General features: G+C 36.0%; 1 protein-coding gene across 1 annotated transcript; it reads right to left on the reverse strand.

The window, feature by feature from the left end:
• Positions 1-1,027: 1,027 nt before the first annotated feature.
• LOC138238436 (A disintegrin and metalloproteinase with thrombospondin motifs 9-like) lies at positions 1,028-12,361 on the reverse strand. Its single transcript, XM_069189342.1, has 6 exons — positions 12,248-12,361; positions 11,252-11,343; positions 9,399-9,503; positions 5,772-5,879; positions 5,562-5,632; positions 1,028-5,150 (listed from the first exon to the last, which is right to left on the reverse strand). The coding sequence occupies exons 1-4, from the start codon at positions 12,258-12,260 to the stop codon at positions 5,790-5,792; spliced, it is 300 nt and encodes a 99-aa protein (XP_069045443.1). The 5' UTR covers positions 12,261-12,361; the 3' UTR covers positions 1,028-5,150; positions 5,562-5,632; positions 5,772-5,789.
• Positions 12,362-16,325: the final 3,964 nt, after the last annotated feature.

Raw genomic sequence — 16,325 nt, forward strand, 5'->3', positions numbered from 1 at the left:
TTAAAAGATACTAATGCATTATTTTCTATCAAGTTAACAAAAACAGAACCCCAATTTGTGGTTTCTAACAAGTTCAAATTAAATCAAGAAAGCTGAAAGACAATTGGGTTTAATAGTTAACAAAACACAACCTTGACAAGGTAAAGACATTCTCTTAAAACACATTTTTCCAAAGCAATAACTAAGATATATAATAATCAATATTGCTATTATCTAACTAATGTCAGGCACTATAGTTTTGTAAAAGATCCCATAGAAGGCACTAAGTGGTCGAAAAACTCACTGTATTTTAGCTAGTGCAGTAAAACACCACATTGCAAAATTTTCTTGAATTTGCAGTAAGAGTGGAGAAACATTAACAGAAATAGAGATCTTCAGGTGATGCATGCAGTGCTAGCCACACTACTTTCCCGCTGGAGAGATTAATTAGTGGGAACCCATTAATCCAGGGGGCAAGGGTGTAGACATCAACTATCTTCATGGAAATCATTTAACCAAATGTGTTTCAGAAGAGTCACAGTAACGTACAATTTGCTTCACCGCTGCTTTGTTCATGACCACAATGCTGTTTGTGTCAACTCCCAGAAATGCCAAATAAAAAACACGTGAAAAAAGATCTAGCTTGTCATAGAAGCCTGGACACACATCATGGGCTTTTACTTTGCTCCCATTATTGGCATCAAGCCAAGGGATGTAATGTGTTCTAAACAGAATGTATTAGATTAGCAGCACTAGTCTGAGTTGTAGTTTGTTTCTAAGGTTAAAGAATCCAATATGTGAACGTAAATACTATACGTTTAAGCCTTCTGCACAAATCGTCATCTTCAGTAATGGTGTATATTAAATTTGCTGTATTACCATTTCCTTTATTGCACTAACAAATTCTAATACAGATTTTATATCTGTGATTTCAATTGCAGGTTTGACACCACTTCTTGCTTCTTAGAACTTGGAAAGCAATTGCAGACTCATACAACATCATATACAGGATAAGGAAATAATCATAAATCTTGCAATACATGGACTAATAGCAGCAATGCCATTTTATTATTTGTTTCCTTATCTTAAGTCTTACAACAAACCTGAAAATGTTGTACTCTTAAAAATAAGACAAGTTATACCTTCACTTGGGAAAACGTACAGCAACAGTCATTTATGTAAAAATACATATTTCATTTGATATAAACCACAGATAAGTTTGGTGACACTATATAATACAGTATACAGGCACTTATACATACAGTATGTACAGGCAATTTAAACATTTGTTCAGGCAAAAATTACAGTTATGGAAACTGCACTATGGAGGTCTCAGTCATCACTGGTGGTTTCAAAATTCCAATGCTGAATATGAATGATAACATTTAGAATTGTATGTACATTACTATGAATGGAAAATATTCTCAATTTTATTTGTTGCTACAATTTCCCACGTTTTCCTTTTTTTTTCACAGGACCTGAGAAAATCTAAGCCTCGTCCTAAAATAATCCCCTTAAAGTGTCCACAGGAAATGTAATTAGTGCAGCAACCTAATCTGTAGTTGAGGCACTTCTTGCACTTAACTTATAAAAAAAAACTATACATTTAAAAAATTAAAAATACTAGTTTGATCTTTTTATATTCCTATTGAAACAATTACCAATTCCGTTTAAAGCAACATGTTTAACAGAAAGACAAAACTGACTTAAAAAGCAACTTTTCTCTGATATCTCTAATATATAATATAATTGTGTACTAGTCTTTGGCTTTCCATTCCTTATAATTTCCCTTTAAAATATACTTCATCAGACACTCTTCGTGCTCCACAACTCTTACTGGATGTGCATGTAATGTCATATTTTCAAAACTGAGGTAAAATACAGGAGATAAAATATTAAGTACATATACAATATTATATTTCTTTTTGTATCTATACAATTATCAGCATTAAACATGCTTTAAGACATCACACAGCAGGTAGCCTGATTGTAAAAAGTACCAAAAATGTTGCTTCAAAAAAACATTTTTTTCTTCATAAAAGAATGTTTGTTTTGAAATTCACTTGAAAGTATTTATGCTTTTTTCTAATAAGGTGTGAAGAACAGCTTTTCAATCTCCTTAAACCAACAGCATCGAATAAAGAATACATGTTGAACTTGAGAACTCCTGTTTCTAAGGAACATTCAGAAATTGCTGTGCTTCATTCCCATTACACAACAAAGAGGAACGTGTCATGCAGTTTTACAAAAGGCTTCACTGTTCTGAAAAGTAGCCCAATAGCCCTTCTTTTGAGTTCAGAAAAATAACAAAAAAGAAAACCCAGTAGGACCAACACAGAAGATTAAAGGAATTAGTGTTTAAAAATAACAAAGACAGCACTTTGCAGAACCATATGCAGAATCTTATTATTAAACACTGATGATTTTGTTAGGCTTCTAAATCTTGAGCCATTTAACAAAATGGACAAAAAGCTATGAATATCTAACACAAGAAACAACAATTTGCAAGGCTCACACCGAATGACCATCCAAAAAAACATTATAGTATTTTTGTAAAGATACTACAGAATGAAATCTACAGTTTAAACCATTTTCTTTTTGTTTAAGCATAATCATTTGTATGTCTAGATTGTATCACAGCATGTTCATTCCTCTTTAAGTGCTATCAGGATCATAAATTTAGTGTGTTATTAACATACAGCAAACACTAAAAATTGAATAAAGTTTTGGTCTGAGGCTAAGAGTATCAAAATAACGGTCCTCTAACTCCTTAGGTAAAATTTCCTGCAGCCACAGATTAATGAGAAGTGATTTGTTTCCTATGGCTAAATTTCCAGTTCTTCAAAGTTCTTTCAATTCATTCTTTAACTCTGCTGCCAGGATAGCCTCAACAAGTTCTGATCTCACACTTGCCATTTTTCATCACTCAAGAAACATCTCTTCCATCCAGCCTCCAGGCCTTTTCTGTTCCTATTGCTTCAGAGAGATAAGGCCCATCCTTCAATATGACACCACCTATCTCCCCTTTTAGTAGCCTAGAGTATTTACATATGGGTTAAATACTTATAAAAGTTCGATTTCATATCACTGAAATTGTCAATAATGTGGGAAGTATTTGGACAGGTTGAAGTGAATGAGAAAGGAACTCAAAAGAAAGTCACACAAATTTCAGGGAAAATAGCTGCCACTTTCTACAATGAACTTTTGAGACTAAATTAAATCCAAACCTAAATGTAGCTCAATATTTTTGTTCTCATTAAACCTGTTTCTCAACATTCCTAGCCATTTTGAATTTCAGTAATAAATACCATCTCATTTCTCTTTACAGCGGGACAGGACAGACAAGAAGTGTTGAGGTCACCAAATAGAAACTCTAACAATCAGTTTACAAAAAACACCAGTCAAACAGTTAAGAGATTCCAATTGTAAACACCAATAACAAAGGTATTCCCTTCAATCTTCCTTCTATGATTAAGGACAATTATGGAACTAAAGAACTTCATTACAAAAGGTACTAAATGGATATCCCTGGACTAGAAGCATGTATGACAAAGTCAATATGACATGCCATATTCTCAGACCACAGCAATATGTGCTTGAAAGCCATACTCATGAATGCACATTCATGTAAAGAAGTAGAAGATACAGTATTTAATTCCACACATGTTGCAGGATAGACAGTAAAGCAACTGTAGTGACAAGTGGCTTTCACAAAAATGTCTTACCTACACAATGAGACACATTTCTGCGCATATTTGCATTGCTGAGATGTATTTACAGTAATATTCCATGTCAAGTTCTGAACTTTCTTTTTCGCCTTTCCTTTTATAATATTTTGTGCTAGTGGATATACTGTATGAGGAGGGCAGCACGGCGCTGGGCTGGTTAGTGGTTAGTACTGGGACCCTGGGTTCAATTCCAGGTCTGAGGTCCTATCTGCATAGAGTTTATATGTTTTTCATGTGTTCCCAACATGCTGCAACTGGTCATAGTAAAAGCTGCTGTGAACATAAAAGATTTAACTGAACTGATTTAACTGAACATAGAGGTGTCATCATACTTCTATCTATTCATTTTCTAATTTCTCTATCCAATATGTGGTATTGTTGGGGAGCTAAAGCCTATTTTGGCAAGCATTGGGTGAAAGGCAGGATACACCCTGGACGTGATGCCAGTCCACTGCAGGGCACACATAGACACACATATGTACACACTCATACCAGGGCCAATTTTCCCAGAAGCCAATTAACCCTCCAGTATTTCTTTGGATTATGGGAGGAAACCAGAGGACCTAGAGAAAACCCATGCAAACAAATTGCACCTCATGTCCTTAATTGAACTCAGGGTCTCTGTGTTTAAACACTGACTAATCCGCTACTCTGCTGCCCTTCTCATATTTCCACTAGCAGAAAATAACTATTATAAGAGTAAAGGGAAAGAAAAAAGTTCAGAACTTTGATAACCTGGAATTGTTCTGCAAATACATAACTTGTTAACATTATTTTTAATATTTTATGATCTTCCTGAGTGGTGGGGCCCATGTAAGGAGCCATCACACATGAGCGCTCATTGTCTTTGTGTTTATCATCTTGTACCTCCTGTTAAGGAATGGCTTCCCATATGGCTTTGTGCTTAAGGTACATGACTGAGACGCTTATAGCTGTGCTAATGATTTCCATTGCATGGAGCTATGTGAGGGGCACACCCCATTGTGAATACTAACTTCTATTTCATGCGCACATCTAACGGAGTCCTGCTGATATGCTTCTTTTGTAGATGAATAAGTAAAGGTTTGTTCCAAGCTGAAAAGTAGAAAGAAGAAACGTTTCTGGCTGCTGTACCCTCAGGTGTCATTTGAAGAAAGCTTAATAGCTAAAACATTGTGTTTCTTCTATTTTCCAGTGTGGAATTAACATTTACTTGCTCCTTTGCAGTCAACACATGCTGATCCAGCTCCCCACCTGAACGTCCCGTTCTGTAGATGTTTACTACATCTTTGCAAATGAGGCCCCAGCTGTCTTTCTCCTGTTTTCTCACTGAGGTCCATAAACTTAGGTTTAGAAGGTCATTTCTGGGTGTCTCTCCTCTATCCTACTATTTCACGTTTGCAGCTGCATATCCACGTACAAGTGAAGACTGTGTGCTGGTCATCAGTGCCATTTCCTTTGTTCCTTACAAAGAAAAGGTGTAAAATTGCAGCAACTGCATCAGATGACTTAAATACTGTGCCACTATAAGTGCAAATCTTTAAACAGTCACAGCAAAAAGGAATCACTCTCCTGATCTGACATAATCAAATGCTGCAAGTGGCTTATTAAAAAACAATTTTCTTATGGCTTAAAAAAATTACATCAGTAAAACAATAACAAATGTTGTAAAGATAACTGGATTTTTTACCAGTAAAAACTTAAATCAAGATTGAAATTAAACTCTTGCATATAGTAGAGTATTACTGTAGCCCACAATTAGGGTGCTGATAAAAAAGAATAAAATATACTTCACAAATCCTTTTCAGATACAAAAATATAGGCAAATAAATAAATTAAAAATTTAGACACAATATATACAGTCTGCTCATTTACCATATTTACACATTACAGATACTAGAGGTAATTCAAAATGTCTTCATTGTGTAGCACCTCTTGTAGATAACCTGCAAAAATAAAACGAGAGTTGGATAGTTTACTGTTAAAATAATAATGTAAAAGCATAAAACAATGTATAAGAATACAATATTAATAATAAATAGAAGGCAAGTAAAACTAAACTAAAAAGCAAACAAACATGCAAACCTTTGGATTTTCCTGAATTTAAATCACTTTAATGTGGAAGACTGATCCAGAAGATGGTGTGCATTTTCCACAATACCCTCCACATTTTCCTGTAACTCTGCTGCCATCCTGTGGAGACAAAAACGTTGGTGCTTATTATTAAACTCTTCCTCATTCACATTGACATATTGCAGCAACAGCCCCAAGTTTTCTAAGTACATTAGCAGTACAGCTGTATTTATTCTCTAAAGATGGACACCTTAACACTCAAACTTTAACATTTACCTCAGTGTAACCTTTGCACTAAAACCAGTCCCTGCATGGGACTTAAACTCCAGTCACACCTATATTATGTGCCTTAAACCTGATCAGAACCCTTATCCGAATCCATGCATTTATCATAACCCAGAACCCTCTTTGAGTCCTAATGATCAAATATGACCTTTATCCTGCTTTTCTTCCTTTTCATTATGCATGCCCAAAATGAAGAAGAGCCCAACACTAACCCTGTATATAATCAGATGGGCTGGGATCCATGTTACAAAGTTTTGGTGGATTGCCAGATTAAACGTAGCTGTAATGGAATATTTCATTCTGTATCACTGTGTCCTTTACGATTCTCTCAGATTTGAGCCAAAGCCACACAAAACCTGCTAGACTGAAGCAGTGGTGCAGATCTGCACCATTGTCACCAAGGGGTGGAGCCTGGGGCCCTCTTCAGTGCTGGAGCTAGACTGCAGCTGCTGCTGAGCTGTTGAAATCACATCACCATCGCAGCTAGTACCGTTGCATTCTGCAACACTTACTCACAACCATTTACAGAGTTGTATCTTAACAAAGGTTATAAATGAGAGGAGGCCTGATCCAGCCTGTCTGGTAGTTAGATGCTAATTTATCGAAGGATTTAATGTTGCTGTTTCTTGGTTTTACATGTATTTCTGTGTAGTTTTCACTTGTGTCGTCTTGTTTTTGTTTTACTGTTTACTGTCTAAAGTCCATTGATTTTGTCAATACCTAATTTTGAATACTGTATGCATTAGTACCATGTCCCCTCACTGACTCCTCTGGTCAAGACTAAAATGATTAAATTCCTTCAGCCTGTCAGTGACACTTAATAAGCCCTGGAATCAATCTGGTTGTTTTCAGGACTGATTCCAGAACAATATGAAGCCTTAGAAGTGTTTTGCACAATTTTAACATCACCTGCTTTAATTTCTCTACTTGTGAGTAAATATCCTAACATTTTGTTTGCCTTTTTAATTGCTTTCCTAGATTGTCTAGACAATGTAATTCTACATGAAATTCTACATGTCAACATAAAACTTATTTTTCAAGTTGCCTCTTTACAGCACAGTTTCCCATTTTGTATATTTCGAATTGATGTATTTTACCACATGCATGCAATACCCAACACTTGTCTGTGTCAAATGTCATCTGACATGTGTTAGATGGTCATGTCTTTGACCTCCATCGGGTATTAGCAGTGCTTTACACAAATGTAAAACATGCTCTCTTCATGTCCATCCATCCATTATCAGGGAGACACTTATTTCCTGTGACAACTTGGAGTGTATCCCAGAAGAACTGAACAACATGGAACACCAGCAAAGAGTAAATACTCAATTCAGGGACCCCAACAACATCTAACAGCATGTTATAGGAAGGGTGGAGACAACTGGAGCATCTTGAAAAACATACATGGACACAGGGAGAGCAAACTCTCTCATAGAAGGTACCCAGACTATATTCAAATAGAGCCAGAGCCACCACTTCATGTATGTTGTTATTCTTTAAGGAAATGTCATATTTACACTAATAATCTACGTTTGTCAATATATTCAAACATTAAAATGATAATAAGCACTAAAATATTAATTAAAAGGGTGACAATTAATAACAATTACACTACCTATTTTTTGTTAAATTTGCTAAATCAAATTTTAATAGTTAATCGTAGCAACCAGCAAGCTAATATATAGAAATAGCCCTTTCTCACCAGTCCACATAATCAGTGAATGCTGCCAAAATAAACACATCAGGCTGGGAGGGAGGTTGGCTGGGCCAATCTGTCTGGCCACTCCTGGACTGCACTACAGGGTTACATGTGATCCATCACCTTGTAGATATTCTACCACTTAAAAATATATATTTTTTTATTTTTATTTTTTAAAAACTATGTTTTTATTTTTATCAGAAAAATCTTAGTATTTTAATGGGCCTGAATGAGCTTTTTAGTAAGTGCCCTTCAAAGGACTTATCGTGAAATAACTTTTTTTTTATCTCTACACACTTCAAAACTGCTTGAGTATATAGTGCCTTAAGGTGCTTTTCTCTTCTCCTGCAAAAAGCAAGATTCTCCTGATTTACAACATAAAGACAGATTGTGGAACAGTTTTCTTTTGCAGCTCATTACGCCAAGTGCCCTTCAATGAAGATATTTAAGGCACTGGAAAGGAATGTCTCAGAAAATGAACAGGCTTGGTTGCCTGCCTAGAAACAACACTACAGCCTTGTGAGGCACAACTCCCTGAGCCCTTGAACCGGTGAAAAGGACCTTTTTGATTCCAGTCTTTCACAAAGCAGCCCCAGAGAAAAGAGTGGCAGGAATTTGGCCAAACCTGTTTAAACACAGATTTTGTCTTCAGCTATTGAGTGTGCTTTCATTCAACTTTCCTGGTCTTGGAGGGTCAGTGTGTCAGCAGTGTTTCTAGGTCCCGTCAAAGCACCAGCCCCTAAAGAGCTCACAGATATTGTTAAACTGCCAGCAATGGACTGATTAAAACCTGTAGACTCGCTAGGCCTTACAGGTCCTGAACTGTCCATCCCCATTTTAGACATCGATATCTTTCCCCTACACAACAGCAACATGATCAGTCAAATGACCTTTTAGGAACACAGTTCATGGCTGTCCAAAAGAGATGCACATGACCATTCTGTATGAGTGTGTTCTTAAAAACAATTATTTTTAACACGATCTCCAACATTTAGAATTTTGTGCTTGCTTATTTTATTAGTCCAAGGAAGTGATTTTAAGAAGTTGAGTTAGGGTTTGCTGAGCCAAAGCAGAAGCAGTAGTCCTGGGAATAGATTATACCTAGTAGCATCTTTTAATATGGATTTCTACAATATACTTCTTTTTTGCTGATTCTTTATCCAAATTTAAAGATTTTCTGACTAAGGAGCCACTTCTTATCTCTAACTTTCCTTGTGTTCTTACATTTCAGTCCTGCAGTTTATCTAAGTGATATATGGTTGTACATTTATTTTGCATGTCGTTGAATAAGACACTTAACAACATTCTTTTCAACAGCGTAAAGATGTAGTATAAAATAGTCACAACTAGTCATCTGTCCACGTATTATCTAAAACCCACTTATTCCTGGTAAAGACTGTGACAACCCAGAAAAACCCAGAGCCTATTCCTCAAGCCAAGGACACAATTAGCAGACCAATGCTGGGTACACACACGCAGATAATTTAATAATAGTAATTAACCTTAGCCTCATGATCAAATAAGTTTTATATAGAGGACAATGAATTGGAATTACGTGTTGGTTAAACTGGGATCTAGTTAATACACAATGTCTGTTAACTTCCATTAATAGTATGTCACTGAAAAACACAGAAATGCAGAACACTATGTCTCACCTGCGATTTATGTATGTCAGCAATAGGATAGTTGCCTTGGGAAACCCATTTGGTGTCTTCAGCCACATGAAATCCTGTTCCTGACAGGTTAATACTGAATCGACCCTTAAAATGAAAGGGCAAACAAGGATTTTGTTCCAACTTTTGTCACTGACCGTTAATTCAAATACCTCCAGAACAAAGTGATTGATGTTTTCCATTAAATCCATTAGAGGGCAGCAGTGCTGTCTTTCAGTCAGAAAATTCCAATTTGGAGATCTTTATGCTTTGACATTGCAGAAAATGTTTTGTGATTTAAAAACATTGTTAGTTCTTCTTTTTGTATTTACGCCCTTTAGTCTAAGCAACACAAAACAGCACAATCAAAAGAGTTATTAATGAGGACTTAATATTAGTTCAACATGCATTTACACTTTCAATATTTTTAAACAAATTTAAAAGGTTTTTAAAACAGAACAAGTAAATAACAATAAATAAAGTCAATAATAAAATACAACAACATGCAAAAGGTGTGCAACAAAAGGTCTCTACGTATGTGTGTATAGGGTGAGATAAATAGATAACTTGTGAAGACAAGAGAAACCGTTTGACCACGCTGTCATAGTTTTCAAACAAGCGAAGAAAGATATACCTTACATATTACTAAAAGACAATAACCTCAGAAGATTTAAATAATTACAGACTATTTAGTTGAAAAGGTTTATTTTTGTTGAACCGATACAAAAGCTACTGATGCTGGATTAATTGTGATAAATATGGCTGTAGGTATGCATTACAGATTCTTTGAAGATAGAATTTCTTTGTTTCAAATACAGAGCAGCTCAATATTAAAAGGAACAAGGGGAGCACAATCTCAGTTCTTTCAACTGTCTTAATTGTTGTATAGTTCTTTGTTTTCTATCATAGGGAGTTCCCACCACTTCTAAGATTCATATTGCATATGGTATAGCTAAAGCTTAGGATGTAAGCTGTTCTACTGTACTAGCAACAACACCCCGAAAATTGTTTTTCAATGTTACTGTACATGTGTCAATCATCTGTAGTAAACCCTAAGAAAAATTGCAGACATTACACAATGAAAACAATTGCACTGTTTATGGCTCTAAACAGACAGAGGGAATCACAAGGGAGGCCAAACTAAACCACAGCTGAGTGCTTGTCTCTTTTCCCATGTTACTCATTGGAAGACAAAAAGAGGATCTACTGACAATCTCAGTGGATTCTTCCAAAGTGTGAAGAAACTGTCCAGCCCCCAGAACAGCTTATCTGCTATCTGCTGTATTCCATCCCGTGAAGAAAATTCTACTGTTTGCCATGAACTTGGATGTTTTCCTGATGCTTCTCAGCCCAAATACAGCACAGATACAGCACAGATGCCCTTCTACACCATCTGTTATTTTACCAATTAGATGTCTATTCATTAGCCTTTGTAGTACCAGTATACTCAGATTAAAATCTTCATGCTGAAAACAGAAAAAAGAAAACACAACAATGTTTTCTTTCTTCTCTTTTCAACATGGAATAAACCTATTACTTGTTCCTTTGCAGCCTACGCATGCTGACACAGCTACCCATATGAACTACTTAAAATCGTCATGTTTACCTCATGTTCAATATATTTCATTAGGTTTCCTCATAAGTAGAACAGTAGAAAACATCCAAGCCATTTTAAAGTGTTTTGGAAGTTTTACTTTGACCCTCATTAATTATGTGCAGAACCTAGAGGGATTTCCATTGGTTTTACCACACATTAACTCTAGTTTGACTTGTCAAGAGTCTTCATCTCATGTTACCATGCGATACTACACTTGATATTTCTCTCGTGACATTTCTGTGTCCTCCTTTGCCCTTACCTGTGGACACCTGGCCGCACTGTAGCAGTCTCCCGCTGTGGCGAATGGAACGTGGTGACCCTCATTTGTAGACGCAAACTGCCAGTCTGTTGCTGCAAAGCAAAATAATGATTTGATCAGGGAAAGCAAAGGTCCCAATGTAAAGTGTTAAAGTACCCAAATAAATCCTTTGCTGCTGAATTTGCAAGAGCCCCTAGTCGCTGGTTGATTTTAGGGTGCTCAAAATACTTAAATATAATTAGACGTACTAGAGAATTTCGGGGCAATTTAAAACAACCTCTACCTTATATAGCTCTAGACCTTTAATTGATTGGTGCTCTATAGCCAAAAAAAACCCCCCATCTTGAATCAATTAACTCATTTGAGCTTTAATTTAATGCCTGCACTGTCAATATAAGAATGTCCTTTTTATTTTGAGCATCTTGGGCAGTGAAAAAAAGACTTCCTGGCTGTATGTGACAGTACAGATGGCATCAGTAATATGTGGAACAGCACTAGAAAGGAACATGCTGTAAGCAACACTGTAACACACAATTTCTTAACAAGTACAATATGTCCCTTAATCCCCTACCTCTCTTGGGTTTCTAAGTCTGACAGTGTCTGTCATTAAACTGTCAACTGGCTGAATGATTACTCTGCATTATCCAATGTTAACTCCTAAATTTATTGGATAATTTACACAAAATGTGCAATTTACAAGCAGAAAAGCTTTATCTGCAAACATTTCAACATGTTAAGGACAAAATTTCATCAGACTTTTTTACAGAATGTCCTTAAAGGGTAAATTTAAAATAAAGGGTAATAAAATAAATATATATATATGTAAAATAAAGGTTCTCAAAAGGTAATTCTCCTGATGAGACCATGCTGTATACTATCCGATTTAATATAGATTTTACATTTTATGTAAGCCTTTGTTGTTTATGGGGAGTTTAATCCCATTATTGCCAAAGTCGAACATGACATTGAGATGACAACTATAAATCAACAACTTACATTTTGTCAGCATTTTGAATTTTCGTATTTCTTCACTGAGCCAATCCGATGTTTTAAAAGGTAGGTTCTGAAGAGATGATATTTATTCAAGATAATATAATGTGAACTCCTCTCAATTATTAGCCTTAGGTGTCTGGAAACAGAGTATACAACCAATTTATTTGAATTTGATTTAAGATGAAAACCATTACTTAGGTCAAATGTGATAAAACAGGAGGCAGGGTAATAACATACAATTTTCCAGAAGAGGGTGATTAAGCTGTTAAGCTTTTACATTTTGCAAGGCCATACGTTAAAGTGCCCAGTGAAGGATGACATGGTACCACAGTATCTCATCCAGATGTGAACCACTGAGACCTCCCTACACGTTTCCCTTTTCTCCTGTCTCGAAGGACCTTAACAGCTGTGTCTTTGACAGACACTTCAGTAGCTTTCTCAGAAGAATACATCTGTTCAGCTGTTACTCCAGTAGTTTGAAGAGTTTTGTACTGCTGTTTGTGACACTTTAACAGCTTTAAATTAACATGCCAAGAATATACAATAGTTTCTAAGGTTGCTTAGATTTTTAACCGATTAGAATTTTCTTAGCTGTTTAAAATTTCCCCAGTAAAAGAAGATGACGTTAACATAAGATCATAAGGGTACTTAAAATAGTCATCATTTTATTTTCCTATAATATATTCCATAACTTGTATTATTTTTACTGAACTTTTCAAATACATAACCTTTAACTTGGTACAACATCAACTGTGAAAATGCCAATTTTTCTATGTTCCACATTGTTACAGGCAACAGTACTTGAGTAATGCCCACAAGGAATATTTCATTTCTTAGATCTTCAGTTTTCAGTTTTTGGGCTATATTCTTCGCCCTTTCGTTAAGGAACGTCATGTTAAGAATAACCAGATCAACAATGATCAATATAATGTTTGCTAAGGAACAAGTAAGTTTTCCATGCTGAAAAGAGAACAAAGAAAACACAACGTTTTGGCTGTGGAGCCTTCTTTGGGTGTGTATAATGTTCACTTATATGTTATTTGAAAATCACCCAATTAAAAAATTATGCACGGGCAGGGTGAAAAAATACTGCAGTAAATGCTCAGATTAATGGACTAGCAGGGGGAGAAGGTGTCCATTACTGCTGAAAGTCTGTTAATCAGCCTCAAAACTTTTATTTGAAAAAATATATATTGACTGTATCCATGCTTTCTGGATCTTTTGACTTATTGATTCACTATTGCAACTTTGCATCAACACAGTTAATGAAAATTGTTTATTGTTATTGTTTTATTATAAATATACAAGCTCTCTATTTTTATGCCTAGTAAATATACTATATAAGATTCACTAAAGCACACAAAACACAAACAACAATTATATGGTATTTTTGTTTTTCTTGTTTTTTTATGCATTATTGTGCATTTCCCCATTACCTGGTGTTAAGTCTGGTATTTCTTATTTTACACATAAAATTCCTGTCTAGCAGATTTTATCCATTAAATCCAAAGTCTGTTAATGAGAAGTCTATTAAACCAAGTGTTTACTGTATTACCTGTTTAGCTGTTCTGACACTCCACTTGTGCAGCAGTTATATGATTATGTAAATACAATTAACAGTTCTTCCTTGATCACTTTGTAAAGACAGACAAATGTCTTCTGTCTGAAAAATTAGGGCATGTACAGTATAATACATGGCAGATAATCTTTGAGTCATACTGTAACAGGGCTCATGCACTGAACCAGTAACAGAACGTCCTCTGGAATCTGCACAGTGTGAAACTCTGCCGGTGGCAGAGGAGCTAGTATTTTGGTATGGAGGAGTTATCCACAGTCTAGGGAGTGGCACTGTGCATGTTCAGAGCCCGCAAGAGACTAGGAATCGAATCTCAACAGTTGCAGGGAGATCAAAATGTATGTTATGTACCTTCTGTAATTATAAAGGGTAAATAGGTAGGGCTAGGCCCTCATTTACTTACTTATAATCTGCATTTTGTTGAGATCCAACCTCACTTTGCGGAACGTAGTGAGACCGGCTGCAGTGTAATCTCTCCGACAACGGCAATCTTCTCGTCTGCTGCCATTATACGGACACTCCGTTGGATTCATGAGCCTAAATCCAAAAACACATCAGCCAGGATGTCTGGAAAAAACAAATGTCATGTATTTGTCGGAAAAAATGAACTAAGCCTTAAAGGAATTCTTACCTAAAGCCAAAGACTTCAGAAAAATTTTCTGCATCGCCTGCTACCAGTGTTATGTACTCCATTGGACTGCCTGTCTGCATTCCTGCACAGTAAATCTACACCAAACAAAAACAAAACTTAAGCCAGAAAAAGGGGATTTAAAACACTTATAGATATAATGCCATGCAAATCAGATTCCAATAACTTCACAAAAGCTGGTCATTTGGTATCCTCACGTTAGCTGTTTATTTATCTGAACAATATAGTAACAGTCATCTATAATAGTTGTAATGAAATATCATGGTGGACACTGGTTGATAAAGTGGATGGCTAAATCTGATTTACTGCAAACTGTTTTTATTTCATTAGTAAGACCAATACCAATTAAGGTGGGTAGCTGCGTCAGCATGCGTAGGCTGCAAAGGAACAAGTAATAGGTTTATTCCATGCTGAAAAAAAGAAGAAAGAGAACACAACGTTTCGGCCGTGGAGCCTTCTTCAGGTGTCCTGAAGAAGGCTCCACGGCCGAAACGTTGTGTTCTCTTTCTTCTTTTTTTCAGCATGGAATAAACCTATTACTTGTTCCAATACCAATTAAGCTGAAAAAACAATGTAATTGTAATCTAAACACTCCAGTAATACATAGCAGCTCAAAACACAATAATATATTTTTTTTATATTTTCACTGATAAACTATCAGTTATATGTTCAAATTTCAGTTCTTTGTTGCCTGTTTCTGTTACTCTTTTTATCAAAAAAGTTTCAGTAAAAACTTCATGAAAATGTAACTAAAGCAAGCAATTCAGTATGTAAAACTATACTTAAATTAACAATATTTTTTACACACTTGCAAGGGCCTTAAAATAATCTCTACCAACGAGCTATACATTACTTCAGTATTTTGTGCCATATAAAGTCTTGTAACTATAATACTGAGCAAAATGTAAAATGTTATTAATTTTGAAGATCTGTCCAAAAATCAATATTATTATAAATCAATAAAACCACCTTTAGTGCTTTTCCTTGTATATTGATATAATGTTCCCCATCTTCCATTAAACCATTCAGCCTCTGCACCTCACTGCAGCTCCCAGGTAACTCGCCTGAAGTGCAGAGAGAAAAAAATAACATCACCAAGAAGGTAAAGAATTCTTCACTTTCCTAAAGAGCCTACTGTTAGTCAGTATCTTCAGAAAAATCTGTTGAGCACAAAGAAGCCCTGTGGCAGTACTCACAGGCGGGACTGTGGCACGTTTGTCTCTCCTCTGGCTTTGTGTCAAGTGGACACAACTCACTAATTTGACCATCGTCAGTCAAACACCTAACGGTCCTCTCTGCCACTCCTTCTCCACAAGTGGCTGAGCACTGTAGGAAAACACAAATCACAAGTTTGCATGTTTGCACTCTCACAAACAGTGAAATATGTATTAAACAGTAGCGAAGGAACAATTAAAGGTTTATTCCATACCGAAAAGCAGGCTTTTTAGCATGAAATAAACCTTTACTGGTACCTTTGCAGCCTATGCATGCTGAAGGCGCATTACACTTGAACTTCTTAAACAGTAGCATGTTTTGGCTGGTATTTGAACATGTATATTGATTCCCTTCACATGCTGTTAAGAAATACTAGAATTTTGATCCATGCAGTGAATGGGCTACAGTACATCTCTAACCCAACAAACTGATAGAGGAAATGTCCAATTGTCTTCTCAAAACACTGCGGCACAAGTAGCTTTCACTTTAAAACAAATCACTTAATGAAATCTGCAAAACAAAAGAAGCACCTACAGGTCCCCAGTTTCCGACTCTCCAGGCATGAGCCACAGGGCAGCTGACAGAATGGCAGATCTGAATGCTGGCTGGTGGAGCTCCAGGACAGTTAGAAGACTGATACC

Source organism: Lepisosteus oculatus, chromosome 4 (genome assembly GCF_040954835.1).
Source record: "Lepisosteus oculatus isolate fLepOcu1 chromosome 4, fLepOcu1.hap2, whole genome shotgun sequence".
In the NCBI taxonomy this organism is placed as follows: Eukaryota; Metazoa; Chordata; class Actinopteri; order Semionotiformes; family Lepisosteidae; genus Lepisosteus; species Lepisosteus oculatus.